This window comes from Strix uralensis, chromosome 7 (genome assembly GCF_047716275.1).
Source record: "Strix uralensis isolate ZFMK-TIS-50842 chromosome 7, bStrUra1, whole genome shotgun sequence".
In the NCBI taxonomy this organism is placed as follows: domain Eukaryota; kingdom Metazoa; phylum Chordata; class Aves; order Strigiformes; family Strigidae; genus Strix; species Strix uralensis.
This window is the reverse complement of record NC_133978.1, coordinates 41,930,425-41,949,935: the sequence shown is the minus strand read 5'-3', so window position 1 is coordinate 41,949,935 and position 19,511 is coordinate 41,930,425. Positions and strand designations below refer to the sequence as shown.

General features: G+C 43.5%; 1 protein-coding gene across 2 annotated transcripts in view; it reads left to right on the top strand.

Annotated features, from left to right (window-relative positions):
• Positions 1 to 19,511, top strand: part of TCERG1L (transcription elongation regulator 1 like) — a 97,227-nt gene that overhangs the window by 11,553 nt on the left and 66,163 nt on the right. For both annotated transcript variants that reach the window (XM_074875564.1, XM_074875563.1), the window contains exon 4: positions 4,228 to 4,419. In XM_074875564.1, coding sequence (XP_074731665.1) covers positions 4,228 to 4,419 — 192 coding nt within the window. The remainder of the gene's footprint in view (positions 1 to 4,227; positions 4,420 to 19,511) is intronic.

Sequence of the window (19,511 nt, the reverse complement as noted above, 5' to 3'; positions counted from 1 at the left end):
GGCAGGTCAGCACATTGCAGTGGAAATCCGTTTGTGTGATAATTGCGTCTTTTGGCTATTCCAGGCAAAAAAGAAGAGGCAGCCAGGTCGGTGTCTGTGTTGGGGTGCTTTGGTCCTCACCCGAAGGAGGACTCCTAATGCCGAAGAGCTCTTACAGGGCTGTTGGGCGCTTGTGGTAGCTCGTGGGCTGGAAGGATAAGCAAAACCCAGCAATTCATTGGCTCATTAAAAAAAGTTACAAGGAACGTTATGCTTGTGTGCATTAATACTTTTTTTCTCAAAGGCAAATGAAAAGTTCAAAAGGTCTTTAACCTGCTTGAAATATTTTTCGTGTGGGTCTTTTGGGAAAGATATTCACAACCCTTTGATAAAGATGTTTCCCTGTAGGCAAAACTGAAGACAAAGATTGAAAGACTATAATAATCAAGTGCAATTTAAAATTCATTACATTGTCCGTACAGTAAGTTTTCACAGTACCGATAACTTTTTTATCTGAAGGGGAAGGTCTTGAATTACCCTTTCTGGGTAAGAGTTGATCTTCATATCTCACAAGTGCTAGCTGTCTTGTTGAATAAAGTAATTTCTGTTCTTTTGGGTGTTTTTTCTTCAAGGAGGAAGATCTCATGGTTTCAGTTTTTAATGTGTTAGGCAACATCAGTAGCTAGAAGGCAGGTTTTGGTGTGCTCCGGTTGCAGAGATTGTATGTGATGGTAGAGAGGGCTCTGGTGCAGACCTGGGGGGAGCGGAGGAGTTTGGTGGGTTTTGGAGAGGAGGTTGAGCACACTCTGTGCTGGACATGATACCTCTGGTGGGTCTCAGCAGGGTTGGGCTTTCTATCACTGCTGGTCTCCTTCCTCCCTGGCAGGTGATGGAGACTATGTGAGGGCAGTGCACCGTGGCGTGTGATTTAGCATGCGCCAAAGGACCACCACGTCTGTCTGTCTGTCGGGTTTGTACACCTGTGTGGGGAGGGCTCACAGCCTGCTCTCGGTGCCCTGAAAACCCTGGGAGGGAGATGCTGGCTTTGGGCAGGCGGGGTTGAGCTGCTCTCTCGAGCCGTGTGCTGGCCAGACACGGCAGCGTGGCCCAGGCTGGTTTCTCCTGCACCAGCTTGATGGTTCAGTTGTGCAGATCTGTCCCGTGAAAATGGGCCTTCTGGGTCAAGAACAGGAAACGAGGTACAATGCACCAACTTTTTGTAGACAATGCTGTGCTAGAAGAGAAGGCGTGTCAGAAACGGCTCCTCTTCTACAGCTGTGTGTGTAGACCCCTGCCCACACAGATGTTAGCAGGTAGATATTCGGTGATCACGCGTCATCCTTTGCGATGGCTTTGCTGCCCGGTTCCACCGCCTTTGCTGCATTTCCCCATTGTCGGTGAATTATCACTCAATAATCTCTCCGTTGCTTCTTCAGCTGCTCTCTGCTCTTCAGTGTTTCACATCAAAACGTGCTGCCCATCTCGGATGTTTTGGCCTGATCTGTTTGCTTGAGAAGTGCAGAGCTGGGGAAGGACACTGAAATGGGTTTGTTATTTCAGTGGACAAGTATTACCTTACTATCCAGGATGTAGTTTTTCTCGGCAAAAACAGATTTTGGGAAACCACCATTGCTAGGAAGAAATTTGCAGGGTTTTTTTCCCCTCAAGGGTATATTGATGATAGTATTTTACTGCTATTTTCAAGACATTTGACTCTTGAAATTCATGTAAACGTGGGGTGATTAATGATGATTCTAGAAAACCCTTTCAAGAAGTTTTTTGGAAATACTTACAGCAAAGTTTGGTTTGTTTCTAAGAAGAACTTCTCTCCTGCTATGCTGAGTGCAGATGAAAGCCCCTCGCTCTCAACAAGTCACATCCTGGGCCAGCTTCCAGTAGTTTTGGCAAATCATATGTTGTGGTAGAGGTTGATAAATTGCTGAGGTGATCATTCAGTTGACTGCAAAGCAAGAGAGTGGAGTTGATGACCCCCAGACACCTTGTCTGTGCTCTCCTCTCAAGTATTAACAATTATCGGGGTAGTCCTTTCTTCATGGAATTATTTAGCAAGAGAGGGGGAGAGAGAACTTCATCAAAGGCAGGGAAATCACCAAAACTTCTCTTTCAACTGACTGATGAATCTTTAATGAGGGGATTGATGAAACTTTAATAAGGAAGCCCTGCTTCAGGAGCATTACTCATCTGTGCTGGTGGAAGACTTCAGCTATCCAAGCAGCTAAGGCTTGCATTATTTTGCTGCTTTCCTTGGCTCTTTTTGGGGAAATTGCATCTTCTTCTCCAAAATAAAAGAATCAAATCAAAAGTAAACAACCTTTCTGCTCAGGTACCCTGTAGGAAGCTAGTAGAAAAGTAATTTTTCTAGACAACATTAGTTTTCATGAGACTTACAGAAGATGTTTTGTGAATTTTTCCCAACTGGTGACAGCTCGAATTAGGAGTGAGTGCAGGCTCTTGGAGGCCAGGTGTTTGACCTAACCCAACAGTCTGTGCTAGTCCTCAGGCGAATAAACAATGAACTTGTATTAAACAGTTGGATTAGTTGGACACTGATGATTTTATAAATTTTTTTTTTTATTTCTATTGTGACTCTGTGAGAATAATCTGGTTTTCATCTATCTGTGGTTGAAGGATCAAAACTTTAATATTTGTGGGATTTTTCTTGCACGTGTGCCTGTTAATTAGTGCATATGCAGGTGTGTTAAGTGAATTCTTTTTGACATTGACAAATGCAGTATAAGTAATAGAAGGGTTTTTTTGTGATGCTTATTGAAAATATTTGACTTCTGTTTTGCTAATTCAGAGCTTACTTTGTTGGCAAGTGATTGTTTATAAAGAGTTAGGAGCAAAGCTGCCAAAAGTGAGTGTGGTAGCCTCAGGAGCCCCAATTAGCCGCAATTTAGTGGCAACAAAGCAGGTTCCTTTCCCAAACCCACTGACCCGCTCTTTCCCTGACTCCAGCTGAGAGCAAAACACCATTTGGCGTCTGAACGTCAAAACTTTTGAGGTGTCTGAAGCCAGAGCTGGATGGAGAAGCCTGGGCGAGGGGTGTCTGGGCTACGTAGCTGTGTTGGGGAATATCAGGATGTTAACCCAGGTTGCCTTACGCGGAGCTGCACCCCGACGGTCACACTCCCGGCGGTCGCAGGCCGAGGCCCCGTCTTCCTCACAGATAAGCACACAGAAAAATGAAATCCTGTGAACTCAGGAATGCCTGAAGTGAGGAATCTGATCAAATAGTGTGTGTTGTTTTTTTTTTTTCAGAGCTACAGTTGGCTCTTATTGCCTAAAGGATTTCCACATGAACTGAAAACATTTGCTGAATGACATAATAAGCTAATGATTGCTTAATTTTTGAATACATAGCTCAGTGTAGAGGGAGTAACAGCTGGTGTTTGTCAAATTAGGTTTTCTCCTTAAGATTTTTACCACTCATTTTCTTGTTTATTTAACATATTTAGCCAAGACTGAGCTCTGAAGGTCTTCCCTGCAAGCTTGTTAGACTTAAAGGTAAATATTACATAGTCTAAAGTGCGTTTGAGTCTTGATTTGGGGGACTTCTGAGTTCCCATGTAAAACTGCTGGGAGTTTCCTGCATGGTGTGTTTTCAAGATGAAGGATACTAGTACGTAAAACTTGTAAAACTCAGGTATTTGTGTGCATAATACAGGAGAATAGCTGGGCAGATAACAGTAATGTTGGATGGTTAAAATAGAAAGTAACAAAACATTCAGATTTGAAGTCAGACAGCTTATATTTAGGAAAATTCAGAATAAGCGTAGTCATGCATCATTATGAAGCTGTGGGAGCTGAAGAAAATGCCAACCAATGCGTTCAAGTATTTGACTTTTTTATTGAGATTTTTTCATTTAAATTTAATAACTCTGCACAGTTTATAGATGACTCACTACTGTCTTGTCCCTCTAGGTTATAATGATATGTTCACATATATGGGGTTTTAATATCTGAAAATGCACCAACCACAAGCTAGGACTTTAAGAGTAATGGTTAAGAAAAGGGGCTTTGAGAGTCCTTATAAAATTGTATTATATAATATATCCAAAATCAAGTGTCTCACTAAGGGGGACATACAAACAGCGGAGGCCACATGGGAAACATTACAGACTTGTTCCACCTTGCGTTGAAGTTCAGAGTGCTGAAAACATCATGTACGTAAATCCACTGGTTTCCGCTTAAAAATAAAACGTGTTGTGTCTCACCCTTCTGCAGGTGGTTGCCAGAATAGCCTTAAACCGGTCGGTGGCAATCAGACCCTGGCGCTGGCTGCTGCGGCCACCACCGCGGTGGTGTCGGTGGAGCCTGAAGCCCCGCAGGGACCGTCGGCCACGAGCCACATCCAGCCCTGCCACGTGCTGACCTTCTCACCTATCAAAATTCCGGTTTTGGCTTCGCCTTTTCCAGGTAAGGTGGCCCTAATGGGCGTTATATTTACTTTGCAACAGAGAGAGGCTGCTGAGCGTGAGTTTTGGTGTGCTTTGGTAAAGATTCAGGGGATATAGGTGGCATTAATAATCTGGAATTAAAGTTATTTTTTCTGCTGCGGTTTAGGGGTGTTTTCTGAAATTGCGTGTTAAAATTGAGTTCAAAACTCCATCTACATTTGCAGTATTTATGTCGCTGTGACACTTGTAGGCAGTAGACGAACTGAGCTGTGTCCTCTGTCATCTTAGTGACTTCTGGAAGAAAATGGGGTCTTAGTGGCACCAAGTCTTTGCAACAGATCCTCAGGTTGCAATGTTGGCAGTTGAAAGGCATCTGCTCTCCATACAATAATATTTGATGAAGACTTAAGTAGATTGTTTGGGTGTTTATAATTATAAAAGATGCTGAAAGAACGTAGCCATAGTTTTGTATTTTTCCTGGTAGGTTTAGATGTGGTTGCTTACTGGAAAAAACACTATTTTCTTAGCCTGACTTTGTGTAACAACCTTCTGAATATGGCAGGTGGGGATGTACTATGGCACCCCCGACGTGCTGTGGAAGGTGGACTGATTCAAAGTCTTCAGGGTAATTTTTGAAGCTGTTTCTACTTTGAATGCTTAAGGCTGTATTTTAGAAAGTTATGTACCAATTAAGTTAAAAATTTAAATTAGGGTGCGTTTTCCATCTTTTTGGTATGTGAAGTGTAACTGAACGAGGTACAGTGAGATTGAATTCTGCAGGAGGCACGCAGTTGTGATTTTCGGTGTTCAGATGAAATCTTTTTATGAGGAATGTGTCTTAGTAATTATTGTTCCTGTTGAGCAGTCATTAGAATCACCCAGATACGTGCCTGTCAAGGGTGCACGGCAGTGGTTTTGCGTTCAGGGAGTCTGAAGAGCAAACTGACCCATAAGAACAAAGGTACAAGTCTTTCAGGCTTCGTCAAGAAGGGACAGTGCTGAAATAAGAACAGAAAACAGAGTTAATCGCTGCTGTAGGGCAGGGAGTTGGTGGTGCTTCCCATGCAATATTATTTGACCCACGGAAACCATTTTGTCTGTTTGTAAGTGAGCGTCTTAGAGGAGAATCCAAAAGGGGGGGGGGTGGAAATCATTCTTTATGTGTGCTGAAAAGCACAATTACATGCCAGATGTGTTGTTCCCTGAATTGAGATGCTCGGGCGATCGGGGAAGGAGCCATCGCAGGACTTTTGATTTACAGCTGCGGAGGTGAGCTCTGCGTGGAGTGTGTTAGACATGGTCGAATATTATAATGCCGGGAGGCTCTGCCACTTCGAGAACTGGCTCAGCTCTGCAAGGATAAACATGTCAGGCCATGATAATTGTTGCTTTCCTTTCGAATGAGTGTACGATAGGCTATCAAATATCACACTCTGAGTGCCTGAGCAATCATCCTATTATCAATCATTCACAACAAACCACACACTTCTGGGTGTTTTCTCCTACAGAATATATAGTAGCTTTTTAGGGAAGAAAGCTTGAAAATGCCCGGTCCATGTGCAGTAAACTTGAGAGCCAGCTAACAGTTTTTCTCTATTAATCACCGTCTCTGGAGGGAAGGCTAGTGCCTTTGCAAAGGCTTACATAAAACATTTTTATGAAATTCCTTTTTATTTTGCTGGCGGAGAAGAGGACTCGAAGGTGTTGGATTTAGATTATCTTTGTCAACACCAGCTTGAAGAACAGCTTCCCCAGTGGGTGCTGGGCTGGGGGGAGGGCCGGGACCGCTCCGGAGCTGGGCCAGCATCCTCTGGCTGGGCCCGGGAAGGTACAACCACAGCCACTGGCTAAGAAAATGGGTGAGGGCTTCTGCAGACGCTAACGAAGGAGCTGGGCTTTTGATGGGTGCGAGTGAAAACAGGGGACAAGCACGCATGGAAGCTGCCCCTGCTCTCCGTTGCCGAAATGCAGCGGGCAAGGTGCTGAAGCTGTATTTAACTTCATCAACAGGAAAAAATGGTCAGTTGGCCAAAGGCAGCTCTCTGCTGTCAGAAATAAATGTCTCTATTGCCGTGTAAGATGCTGGGAAAGCATCAAGAAAGTGTAATCTAACGTACAGATAATCCCAAGTGTGGAGCGGGCTTTATAACCCTGTTGGCCTCTCAGTTAAAAACATCCGTGCGTTGGCGTTTATTAAAGATGACTTATTGTTCTCAAAGAAAATTACATCTTGGAGAAAGCATAATCTGTGGACCCTGGGGGCAGCTGCGTTTTTCTTGATCCATGTGTGATTTATAAAGTAACATGGTAATTAATGAAATTCCCATGTTCTCCTTGTCTAAAGTTTATGCAAGGCAGTGTTCACATAATAGGAATGAACTTGGGAAACAAAGGATTAATTTATTTCTAACTTAAATCTGCATGTATATTGGTGCCTATAAGGCTGAACATTGTGTGCTTCGTTATATGCTGTTAATTGATTATACTGGAGATCGGTGTTATAATACTACCTTGTTTCTAATCACAGTGGTTTGTTCAATCAATAATCTTATAATTGAGTATGTACTTTTAAGGGCTTTTAATATGATTAGTTTTGCAGCCTTACAGTTTGGCTGTGTTACTTTCTGCCAGCCTTATTAGTAAACTTGGCGAGAAATTAGTAAACTTAGCAAGAAATAGCAAGTTAGTGAAACAAGGCGGGCTGTTGGGGAGGTATGGCAGCGGTGCTGGCTGGGCGAGGATCCCAGCTCTAGGGTTTTTCCTGCCTCGCAGAGGGAATTTCTTGGTGCTTCCTTGAAGCAATTTGCCAGGTCCTGGTGTTTAAGGAGAACTCAGAGTATCCAGAATGCAGTGGTAATTTTTACCAGTTCATTTTAATACAATTTATTTCACATCTTGTAAAAGAAAAACAGAAATAGAGCTACTTTAGAGTACAGGGTATTCGGGGAATTTAAAACCTTTTGCAGCCTTTCCCTGTGCGGGATGCTGGGGAGGATCCTGCGGGGTCTTTGGCTCCAGGGATAAGCAGACGTGGGATGCGCTGGTTGAGAGTGGGTGGCGCAGGTTTGCTGTGCCCTTGGCTCTGTGATGGGAGAAGCTTCTGTAATCGTATTCACCTTTGGGTATTAGTTTGGCAATGATGATCCTAGAAACGCTTAATGATGAAATAAATTTATGGAAAAGAAGAAACATAAAATACCCCATAGTGAAGGTTGAGGAGACTATTTGTCTCTATGTGAAGTGATCTGTGATTTTCTGGAGGACTAAGGTTGCATGTTACAAGATAATGCAAAACAAAAATATAAGCGAGGCTCTGACCACTGGTGAACAGTCAAAAAAAAAAAAAAAAAAAAAGGCAGAATCACACAACTTTTTCTCGCTGTCAAAAGTTCCTGCTCAGATGTTTATCTATCCACCTGGTTTTAGGTCGGGGACTCGGCGCCTCTGTACTGAGGCTAAATGCCAGCTCAGAGCACGACATCCCTGCCCGGACCAAAACCAACCATCCTGGGGGTCGGGGGGCTGGGAATGTTCCTGTTTTCTAGCCATAAGACTTTTCCTTTGGCCCAAGAGCCTGCGGTAGCCACAGTCCCTCCTAGTATAGTACATTAATTTTCTGCTGTTAATGCTTCTGGACTTGAGATTTAAACAGTTAATATCCATTAAAAATCAGAAACCCAACTGAGTTTCAGTGTGATGTGATCATTTGAATAAATCGATATTACTAATCCTTGTCTTGGTGCTAGGGAGGTTGACATGGAATACCAGCGATGGCCTTGTTTCGTGTTTGGGTTCATTTGCTGCTCATAGGACTGGAAATGGTTGTTCCTGATCTGTAAAAGATGGTTTCTGATGTTGCCCTGATTCGGAGCTGTGTAAATGCGTTGTGCGGTTCGTGTAAGAGTTAAGTCGTTGCTGAAAGTGAGGAGTTGGAACGATATTGCAAGCGGAAAGCGAGGGAGCAGTGTTGCGTCTCTCCTTCCCCAGCCTTACCTGCACTTTAAAAAAGCTTGACTTTGATGAATGTGCATAGAGAATGTGTGTATTGAGGTTCGCTTTTTTAAATTTTATTTTTACTTGTAGTAATTTCAGATAGAGCAAATCTGTGTTTCCTAGCCACTTGAAAGGCACATTATTCCTCCCTACCCTTCAAAAACCACATCAGTGGTCATGTTCTTCGTGGACTGGGGTGAGAAGACCACCGAGTGCCTGGTGTCCTAACTCCAGCTCAGGAAAATCTGCGGGGATTTTGATTTGAATGGCCGTAGGGTCACATCTACAGATAGGGACTAGGTGTTGGATAAGACTGAAAAATCTTGAAATCCTTGTATGAGGTGTTGCAGAAGATTAAAGCTAAGTGCAGACCAAATGTGATGTGGAAAGTTAATGGTGCCTGGAAACGGTGAGGCTCCAGGATATTACAGAAAAAAGTTGAAATAAAAAATTAATTAAAGAAAAATGAAATAAAAATTAAAATAGGATGCGAAGTCTATTTGAACTGTGGCAGCTGGTGATGCTGGCTCCTCTAGCTGTGCCCCAGGGAGATGTAAGGGGAGGTCTTGGGGGTCTGGGCTTCTGTTTACAACAACTGGGGAAAGCGTTCTCCTCCTGCTCTGCGCTTTTCAGGACTGGGTTGGTTTGGTTAGCCTTTTCTTATTTGGTTAAAAAAAACCCAAAAAAGTGATGTGGAAATATGTGGGGAAAATCCCAGAATTCCATTCCAGAGGGCGGCTTGATTAGTTTCTGGAGAAATATGGTACTTGAAAGTTTTGCAGGTGAAAACTGATGCACCTTAGACTTGATTTCCAGATTTTCTCCTCTTCAGCCATTTCTGCCTCAAAACTGCTGATCTCAAACCAGTCCCATGGTGATCGGTTTTGTAATACAGTTGTGAGGTGCTTGTACAATGCCAGACACATTGGTCTGTTTTCTGTCTGCTAGAATATGGGATTCTGTCTTAATTCATTGTAGCATTTTCCCACAAAGTCTCAGCGTGCTGCATTGACGCCAGTTTTGTTTGCGAAAGTCCCTTTTCCCCCTCATATTTTTAAACAACGTTAAATGTTTCAATTTTCCTTCTTTGACGGGGTCTTTGATGTGCTTGTTTTCTTCTATTGAGGTTTCACTGGTTTTAACATGGTGTCTATTATCATTCCCTTATGGTGAGTTCTGCTTCTGACGTGCTCAATGTGGACCGGTGGCGGTAGCCCCTCGGAGAGCTTGGCCAGAGCAGTTTTCCTAGTTTTAAGCTGGTAACAAATAAGAAATAAGCGGTGTCAACCACATAGTATGTATAGTAATGTGAGATAAAATGCTGAATTAACAAAAAAAAATAGTGCCATCTTCTAATGATTAATATCCTGGATATTGTAACTAGACTTCCTTCTGAATGTGGCTAAAGTTGTAATTATTAGGGGCTCCTGCAATGATAAAATTAATTCTTTGGCACCACTTTCACTTTCTTGTACCCACTGTTGAGCCTCCAGTGGTCGGTTTTGAGGGAGGTCTGTGTTGTGGTCAGCCAGCGTTTGCTCTTGGAGAGAGGGGTGTTCGGGGTGGTGGTGTGTAACCTGAAATGCTCATGCTGCAATTATCAACTTCTGGAGGATCATAAGATGGAGTTATTTTACCTTACGCGTTATCTATGATGACTTGAGATGAGCCTCAACCCAGCTGGAGATACAATATCAATCCTGTTGGCTAAACAAATGTGGAAATGTTGGCAGCTGAGTCATTCATAAGCTGTTCACTGAAACATCTTTGTGTATCCAACGTGGCCATGTGAACGTTGTCTTTAATCATTAGTGTCTGGTGGAAAAAAATATCAAAATTTCAATACTAACCAACACCCTTATCCCTGTAAAAAAAGCAGAGGAAAACCAGCTCGGTGGGAAGCATCACTTGCTGTTCAGTTCTCCCTCCAAACAGGTTTTGTTCCAATACAGAGATGGTCTGTGGTGGGGGCAGCCTTGTCTTGGGGCTCATGTGGGGGCACATTCACTAGAATAAAACTCAAGTACCTGGGGATGGAGCTGTTCAGAAGCACCGTGCAGTGAGAAGGGTCTTAGCACGATGTTTCTGTCCTCTCTGCTGAGCGTGGGGACAACTGCTCTCACATCAGTGAGCTAAAATGGAGAAGGTTCCAGCAATGCTACTGAAGCTGTGTTTTGGGGCATTTGTTCCCTTTTTCCTTTCTTCTTTTTTCACCCGCTGGTGGTTCTGCTCATACATGTACCAGACAAAATGTTCCCTTAAATATTTAATATCAGCCTTGCTGTTAACTTCAGTTTTGTGCCAGATTTAACATAAAGACTAAATAGGAGCGTGTAGAGATGCAGCTACTCAGTGATCTGGGCTGCATCTTCACACTTATTTGCTCTGCTGGTAAAGGGAAAACTTAATTTTCCAGCACTATCAAGCCAAGTCTTTGAAGAGAACTCTATCTTAAAAAACCCAAAATGCAATAAACTTTGGGAATGTAAACAGTTATGTGGAGTAATTGAGGTATGGGATATCTAGTAGTCTTTAATACCACTTTTATGGCTACTGTATTAGGAATTGGGGTATTTATTTCTTACCCTCACATACGATTTCTTAATTATTCGAGTGAAAAAGGTAAGATATGAGTCTGTGGTTATGGACTCTGTAAATTAGCAGTGAGTACAAATATTAAAAAAGGCACCATCTGCCATATAAACCATTTGCCACCTGTTCCCTTGCTTTCGGAATTATCTAATGGTTTAAATTTAATGTTTTAGCCTGCCACAGAACAGCTGGGAAGTGACTAAGTATTTTTCCTATCAGTACCTTAACGGCCAAGCAACATTATATGTTAAAACCAACTCTTAATGCCAGCGTTTTTCTACATGCTCTTTCATGTGTCTGTCAGCTTCCTTCATTAGCAAATTCTGCTGATACAAAACACATTTTCATAACAACAATTACTCAATTATTTTTATGGTGCTTTTTGGAAGAAACAGCTTCTCTTCCTCAGCAAACAGAAGTGATGGGTATCATCAAAAGTGGTCACAGCACTTAGTAAGGGTTCGGCGCACGGCGGGGGGAAGGTGGTGTGACAGCAGGGTTCCTCGTGTGAAACCCTTAAGCTCGGCCTAACATCTTCCCTCTCCAGTGCCTTACTGCCATCGTATGTGAGACTGAATGAGTGAGGCGAGGTAAAATTTGTCTCTAAGAAATATTTTTTTCTGGGAAAAGGAATTTAAGAAATGAAGGAGTAAGGTTAGACATCTCTAGTGCCTTCCAGTTACCTGGAGATTTGTTCTGCTCATCTCCTCCCAGCACCCAGCTGCTGGGGTTGGGGTGGTCCAGCAAGCTGAGGAAAGCTGGACTGAGGAAATTTGCTCAACCACTGCAGAAACTACAAACGCTTTTCTGTCTTTTCATAACAACATTAACAAAACCAATGTAATCCAGTGAGTAAATGCTTGGAAGGCTTGTGCAGTTCTGGGCATTGGGATCGTTTCTCCGTGCTCGGCCGGTCTGGGTGCGCTTTGCAGGGCTCTGTTTCTCCAGGAACTCATTCTCACCATTAAGACGGTTCACTCAGTGGTAATTTTCCTTGTGCATTTGTTATTTAAGATAGTCTGGCCACTGTGTATACTGGAATTCCTAGATGTTAGGTGAGCAAGAAATAACGATATTGGAAAATCAAATGAGCAATTCCAACTATTCCAACCAGAAATGTGATGTTCATCTACTCAGGAAGCTTTTTTTTCCCCTTCCTGGGTGTCCGACATGTCTTGCAGTAAAACAGGCTTAACTTTGAATACTGAGTAGTTCTAACAAGCTTGTTGTAAATGATTGCCCAGCTTTAATGCTGTGTAACGAAGCAAGCAAATGAATGCTTATAGTTATTAAAGTGATAACTTCCTACTTGAGCTAATATTCAGCATAAAATTACTTTTCTGTTTCATATCTGTGTGGGCACATGCAGGGGAAGGCATGCATGTACAGTCCGTTTCTGAGCTAAAATAATGCCAGAGATCACATTTAAATGAGTATCAATTTTCTCCTCCCTTTGGACAGTTAATCTCTGCTGGAAACTGCAAGCGCTCAGCTGCCCAATTAAGACTTTTGAAGAAGTGGGATGGTCGTTCCTAAGATGGTTCTTATTGTTTGTGTGATAATTCAGCCATTTCATGGGGTTACCAAGGCAAACATATTGCATGAGAAGGACAGACCGAGGGATATATCGGACAGAACCTTTTGATATTGCAACTTTTTTACACCGTCCCCACTGAAAAATAAAGCCAATCGTGGAGCGTTTATCGGTGCAAATGTGTGGATGGACCAAACTGGCTTTATGGGGCGTGATGCAGTTAGTCTACGCAAATAGCCGGTGATTTCCAAGGCATTATGATGATGTCTGTCTGAGCCTATCTTATGTATCTATGGGAAAAGACATCTCTAATCCTCCTTTTCCTGGAATATCATTGACATGACTAACTAGAAGTAGAAGGGAAGATCTGGTGGGATAAAAATACTCTTGCAGGGGGAATGTACTGCTGTGGTACTTCATCTTATCTTTTGCAATAATCCTACGGCCAAGCTGGTATCAGTTTCAAATTAGTCCTGCTTCCTTTACGCCATGTTCTTGGGTAAACAGCTATTTTCTCTAGGGTGAACCAGAAGGAACCGCTTCAGTGTCTTGAATGTAATATCAAGATATTGACAATAGCAAAAACGTAATTAAATATTTCAAGTAGTAGTTAGAAAAGACAAACAACCCAAATCCTTTCATTCATGCCCAACTGTTTGCTTGGTAAATGTCATGGAAGTCAGACTTAATTTATTATATGTTTAACTGCTTGATAAAACAAGTAGTAGGTTTTTTTTCTTTGAAAAATGCCAGTGCACTGCTGTAGAAAGAGTTTAAATCAGATTTCACGTGTTAGTAATAGCATTTACACTGTTAAAATACCTGCGGGGTGGTTTTTCCCCATTCAAGAGACAAGCGAGTGGTGCAGACCTAGGCAGTTATTGCTGCTGATACTTGGAAGATTAATACTCACATAGCAGTTAGCAATCTTCCCCGTGGAAAGCAAAGGCACTTTGAGTAACTTTGTCTGAATCGGTCACGTTTTGCTCTTTCCCCAGCAGGACAGGCCTCCTGGGCTGTGGTGGGCCACAGTGCTGCCAGCCCCCTTGCCACGGCACACGGAGAGTCAGCTAAAAGCACTGCTTTTCTTCCTCTTTTATGCTTTGTGATTATTTGTCCACCCTCAGAGTATTTTAATCTCTGTCTCAGGAGTTTTGAAATCCTGCCTTGCAGGGATGTGGGTGCCCTAACTCTCTCTTGATCTCGCACCTAAGACGAGGGGTTGTAATGGGGGCAGGACTGGTGGGGTCTCTGCCGGTCTTGCTGCTTTACGGGCTCAATTCCTCCCACCTGTGGCAAACGGAACCACTGGGGATCCATAGGGGAGAAGTCTCCTCTCCATACAGCTCCTGAGATGTTAACCTGCCTACCACTGTTCCTGCAACATCATCCCTGGGGCTGTTTCATGTGTCGGTGCGTGTGTTTCACACCCTTGCTCAAACATTTCATTTCAAATCAGTTCAGGGCCGCCTCATTCGCTACCAGAGATACCAATTCCATTCCCCCCCCGGAAGACTTTTCAATAAGGGATTCTCCTGCTTCATGTTTTTTCTGTTGCAGACTCAAATTTAGTTGAGATTTCTGTAGCTTAAAGCAGAGTCTTAGCTAAGCTTAATATATTGTAAGTGGAGCAGAAGTCTTGGAAGAAAAAACCAAATTAACTGAAACGAAGAAATAGGTCTTGCACGGAGAATGTAATAGTTTCAAAGAGTTGTTAGATTGCTCCCCTCCAGGAAAAGTTGTAAGGAGGAGTATTAGTTTGCGATCATCAGTTTTAAATCAGAGCTGAAGGAACACTTTGTTTTGGTGGCTGCTGTTGTTTCCTTAAATTTATTTATGCAATTTAACCATTAGGAACTTTACATGCATTGCCAAGGCTTGATACAGTTCTGATGTAATGTTGCTGCAATGCAAAATAATTCCAGTTATGGTGGCACAAAGCCATCTTCTCTGAACTGCTTATTGGTACCCGCCAGAAATACTGGGGAGATTTTGAGAGCGGTTCAAAGGAGCAAATTTTGCTGAGGTCCATGTAGGAGATGGAAGGATGTAACAGGAGTGATGTTACTTTGTGTGCATTTCTCTTGCACTAGAGAAAAATTTCAATATATCAGTGAGAAGAAAAATGCGTGCTTTTTTTACAAAAAATATTTTTCATAATACATTCAGCCAACTTTATTTTTCAGATTTTTTTTGGGGAGGGTGGGGGGCTTATTTTAATATTGTGAAGCTGTAGTGTGGGTCTCAACTAACGTGTTCTCAATGTTTGACCTGAATTTGTGTGGTACTGAATCAGGTCTGGATGTAGCGTAAACTTAGAGCAAAACCAACGTCTGATGGAGGAAGAAATTCTGTGGTCTCAGTGGATTTATCTCTTCTACAAGAATTTGCATCCGCAGAATCTTACACCTTCTGGTAGAAAATTTTCATTATGGTATGTTAGAGAAGGAAATAATTTCACAGCCTTCCCTGAAATAGAATGGGTTCTCGAAAGGCTAATAGTTTGTTAATTTTCTTCTAAAGAGTTTGTCTAATGTAATTGTGAACTGAGTAAATGCCGTGACACAAAAGCGTCCTTCCGATAATTTAAGAATGCCGTTACCTTTAATCTTGGATATTAAAAATAATATAGAAATACCCATTTGGAAGATTATTTTAAGGCAACCCAACGTAAATATAAATTTCAGGGAATCGCAGCAGTTACGTGCTCTTGCTCAGAGCAGTTGGGGGGGGTCTGCAATGCTGAGAGCTTGGGATGGGTCCCTGCCAGCCCTTCTGCTGGTGGTGGCTTTGGTTCTCCAGCCCTGGGCACACGTGGGTGGCTGGCACATCCCGAGTGAGGACACAGGGAATGGGAGGCTTTGTTGTAGTAGTAGTAGTAGTAATCCAGTAAAACAGCTATGCCCGTTCAACCTCTTAGGTGGTGGGAAACAAATTTATAGCAATTTTCATGGTATTTTTAACCAGATATGGTTAGGAATCAGTGGACGTTTTCTGATTGACTTCATGTGTTTCTCAATCAGGCCCCAATATATAAGTGTAAATAAATTTAACGAGGTAAAATGAATCTTAGTTCATTGGCCAGAATATAAATAAGGAAAATTAATTAAATTCCACAATTTTAAGTGTGCCATAGATGCTTCCCTGGAGTAGCTAAATAGAATTTCATTGATTTTATTGCAAATTTAGTTCTGTTTACCACATGCAAAGCGCGACAATGGTGTTTCTGCAATGGAGGCAGGAGGTCTGGCAGCCCCCGGGGAAGGGCTGGTGTCAGCACCACACCGAGCCTCATCCTGCATGGGAGGCAAACACGGGGGATTGGGGTAAAGGACTTTCTCTGAACTGCAAACCCCAGCACCAGTGGTGGGGAGTTTCCGTCTGCCGCCACGCCTGGAGCTCCTCTGGACACCGGCTGGCAGCCATGATGTAAGGCGAAGGCAGATGACGTCATGACACAAAAATCTGGAGTAAGATATGGGGATGAGAACTATTCAGCCAGAGGTTTACCAGAGGAGCCCTGCTGTTTGGTCTGAGGAGCTGGCAGCAGATAGCCCAATGCAGAGAGTCCGTCTGTCTTGGGTTTGTTTTGCGGAACGGATAAAGCAGCAGAGAAAAGTCTGACCAGACCCCCACGGTTCCAGGAAAGAAAAATCCTCCTGCCAGGCCCTGTATCATGTCAACTTCCCACCGTGATTTCAAGAAACAGTTATTTTTTAAAATTTTGGTGCAGATGCCATCATAAAAGTTGTGTGAGAATTGAAAAAAAGAGATAATATCTGGTTTCTACTTTGCTGGTTTCAAAATTCCAAACCTAATTTATAACTTCCATCCTCCTAGAAATAGATGTTTGAAGATTTTATTCCAAAATACAAAGGATTAGTTCATGCAGAAATAATTACTCTGATGCGATGGAGAGAAAGTAGAAATTCAGTAAGTTTGATACTGCATAATTTAGTGTCTTCTCTCAGAATGGCAGCTCTGTGGGAAGGGACCTGAAGGTCCTGGTGGGCAACAAGCTCAACATGAGTGACCAGTGTGTGCTGCTGCGACAAAGAAGGCCAACGGGATGTTGGGTTGTGTCAACAAGGGCATCGCCTGCAGAGGTGAAGAAGTCATTAACCCACTCTACTCGGCGCTTGTCAGAACACACCTGGAACAGTGTGTTCAGTTTTGATCCCTGCTGTACAAAAAAGCTGTGGCCAGGCTGGAGAGGACCCAGAGGAGGAACACAGAGATGATCAATGGGCTGGGCAGCCGCGTGAGGAAAGTCTGAGAGATTGGGATTGTTCAGCCTTGAGAAGAGAAGGCTCCAGGGAGACCTTATCACTGTGTTCCAGCATTTAAAAGGTGGCTACAAAGAAGATGGAGACTCCCTTTTTACAAGGAGTCACATGGAAAAGATGAGGGGTAGTGGGTACAAGTTACTCCCGGGGAGATTCAGATTGGACACAAAAGGATAATTTTTCACAATGAGGATAATTAGCCACTGGAATAATCTCCCTGGGGAAGTGGTGGGTTCCCCAACACTGGACACTTTCAAGATTCAGCTGGGTGGGGAGCTGGGCCAGCTTGTCTAGACTGTGCTTTTGACAAGAAAGGTTGGATCAGATGATCCTTGAGGTCTCTTTCAACCTGGGATTCTGTGATTCTCTGAATTACATCCTATTAAATTAAGAGATTGAAATTTTATGCAGGAGTTAGTTTTCATAAGGCTGGAAATAAATCAGACAAGTTTTTTGCAAATGGGACCATATTAAGGAGCAGCGAGAAGCGTTACTGGAGATGAAAGGTGTGGGGTGATCATCATCATCCCCTTCCCATCCACAGTGTGGGCAGGTGCTTCCCAGCAGGATGGGTGCAGGATGGGTGCAGGATGGGTATGCTGCAGCCCTCCTCCATGTTTGCTGGTGCATCTCGGTGCACTATCTGCTTTGGGAACTGCCACGCTTACAGCCTCGGAGACTCTCAGTTACCTGTGAAATGTGCCGAGCCACACTCGGCAGAAATCATTGCTCTTGGCTTTGGGGACCTACATCCTTATTTTCCAATTTTATATGATGGATGGCGTGAATAATTCAAAAGGCGCCTTTCATCTGATACCAGCTGTCATGTTCTTGGGTTCGGGAGGTCCCCCTGCACACGGAGGTCACTTGGGTTAGGTGCTACTGCACTGAGAAACTTGCCAAAAATCTGATATTAACTTTCCTTTCCGTTTGAGGGAACTGCGTTACACTCTGTAATGCAACAGGAGCCAGCGGTGCCGCAAGTGATCTCGGTGGAGCTTCAGCTGTGTGTCCCTAGAAACACACACGGACTGCTGCTAGACAAACACAGCGGCTCAAATGCTGCTTCTCTGAGCCATCAGTTACATCTCATTTGTGTTTTACTGAAGAGTAAAACAGTAATGCTGCAACTGTGCCCTGTAAGAAAGGAAGTTAATAGGAGGTAATTTTTAAAATGAGAATCCAGAAGAATTTAAATTGTTGATACTTTAACACCAACGTTAATAGTTGTGTTATTTTAAATATCAATAAATCCAGTGTTGAGAACATCCTGGTTCAGTTGTGGATCTATAAGATGCGATGGCAGAACATAGAAGAGTTTAGTGTGCTGCTTTTGTCCAAGCAGGTCCTGGTGTGGGGACGCGGTGCGGAGGCCGTGGTTCCATCCTCTCTCCAGCCCAGCCCAAGCAGGAGAGGTGTTCCAGAGGAAGGATGGCGACAGTGAGCGCTTCGCCGTCCCAGCAACCCACGTTGGCTCCTCTAGTGTCACGCAGATGAGATCTGGGATCTTTTGTCCCAGTATCCATCAGCCGGGAAAGCGTGGGGCAATCCCCCGCACCCGTTGCCTGCCCTCCCAGGAAGGGGAGGAGGAGGTGGTGCCCCCCGGGCAGCTGCCTGCACAGCCCTCCTGCTCGACGGTGCTTGAGAGGGACTCGTGGCTGTGGAGATGATTGGGCAGTGGCCACCCATCATCTTCGCTGGCTGCAAAGCTTGGGCTGGAGATAGTCCACAGACCCAGAGCCCTGCGGCAGCCCCCGGCACTGCCAGCTGCTGCGCCTCGTTCGTGTCTATATAACCAATTTTTGTTGAAGTGAGCAGAAGAGCTTGGTTTCGCTTCACACCTTGCTTATTTTGATGGTAAATCTGGAGGATGATTTAATTCCCTGGGCTTTGTAAATCACACAAACTAAGCATGTGGATTTCATTCACTTTTAACGAACGAGCGGTCTGACTTTCTGTGCAGCATTGCACAAATCCAGCTCCAGCTTTTGTTATGCCTGGCAGGTGCGCTCTGTTTACTGTAGGCAAAGATGATTTTGCTCGGGGAATGGTGGTGTTTGAATGTTTTTTTTCTGAATTAGCATATTGTTTGCTTTCCAGAGGATCATGTTCATCGGGCTGCTTGTGTTTAGAAGGCTGCAGTCACTTAGGAAAGGATAAAGATAACTGTCCTATTGCTCCTCACTGTAGGAGGACTCGGTACCATTGTGTATGTTTCCTCTGCAAACAGCGCTGGCCATGTGTTCCCAAGGTGTGTGACAGGAATTAATTTAATTATTACATGGTGGTGAGCTCATATCATTCATGGAAATGAAAATGAGTATCAGTCTACCCCCCGGTGAGGCTGTGAGGGTGGTTTAATCCTGTGTGGTCCCCACCTGCAGATTGCAGGTGCTGAGATCTCCAGACTCTTCCTCCTGGTTTCTGGTGGCATCTTGGGTCTGACAAGGCACACGATCGGCTCCATCCTGGTCAGGAGGTTTTGTCCCTGGTGGGTAGAGCATTTCTCTTTTTATTACTTCCACCCTTTCTTTCTGTTTTATCTTGTGCCTTTTCTCTCTCCTGCCTTACAGCCCAGGTCAGCTAGAAAAGTTTTTAATCATTTTTCTTTTCATACTGAATCATACTGCCTCAAACATCACCATCGTTATCATCTCATAATGGGATCCAGCTCTTAGGTGCCTCCATTTTTGGCACAATTCTGGC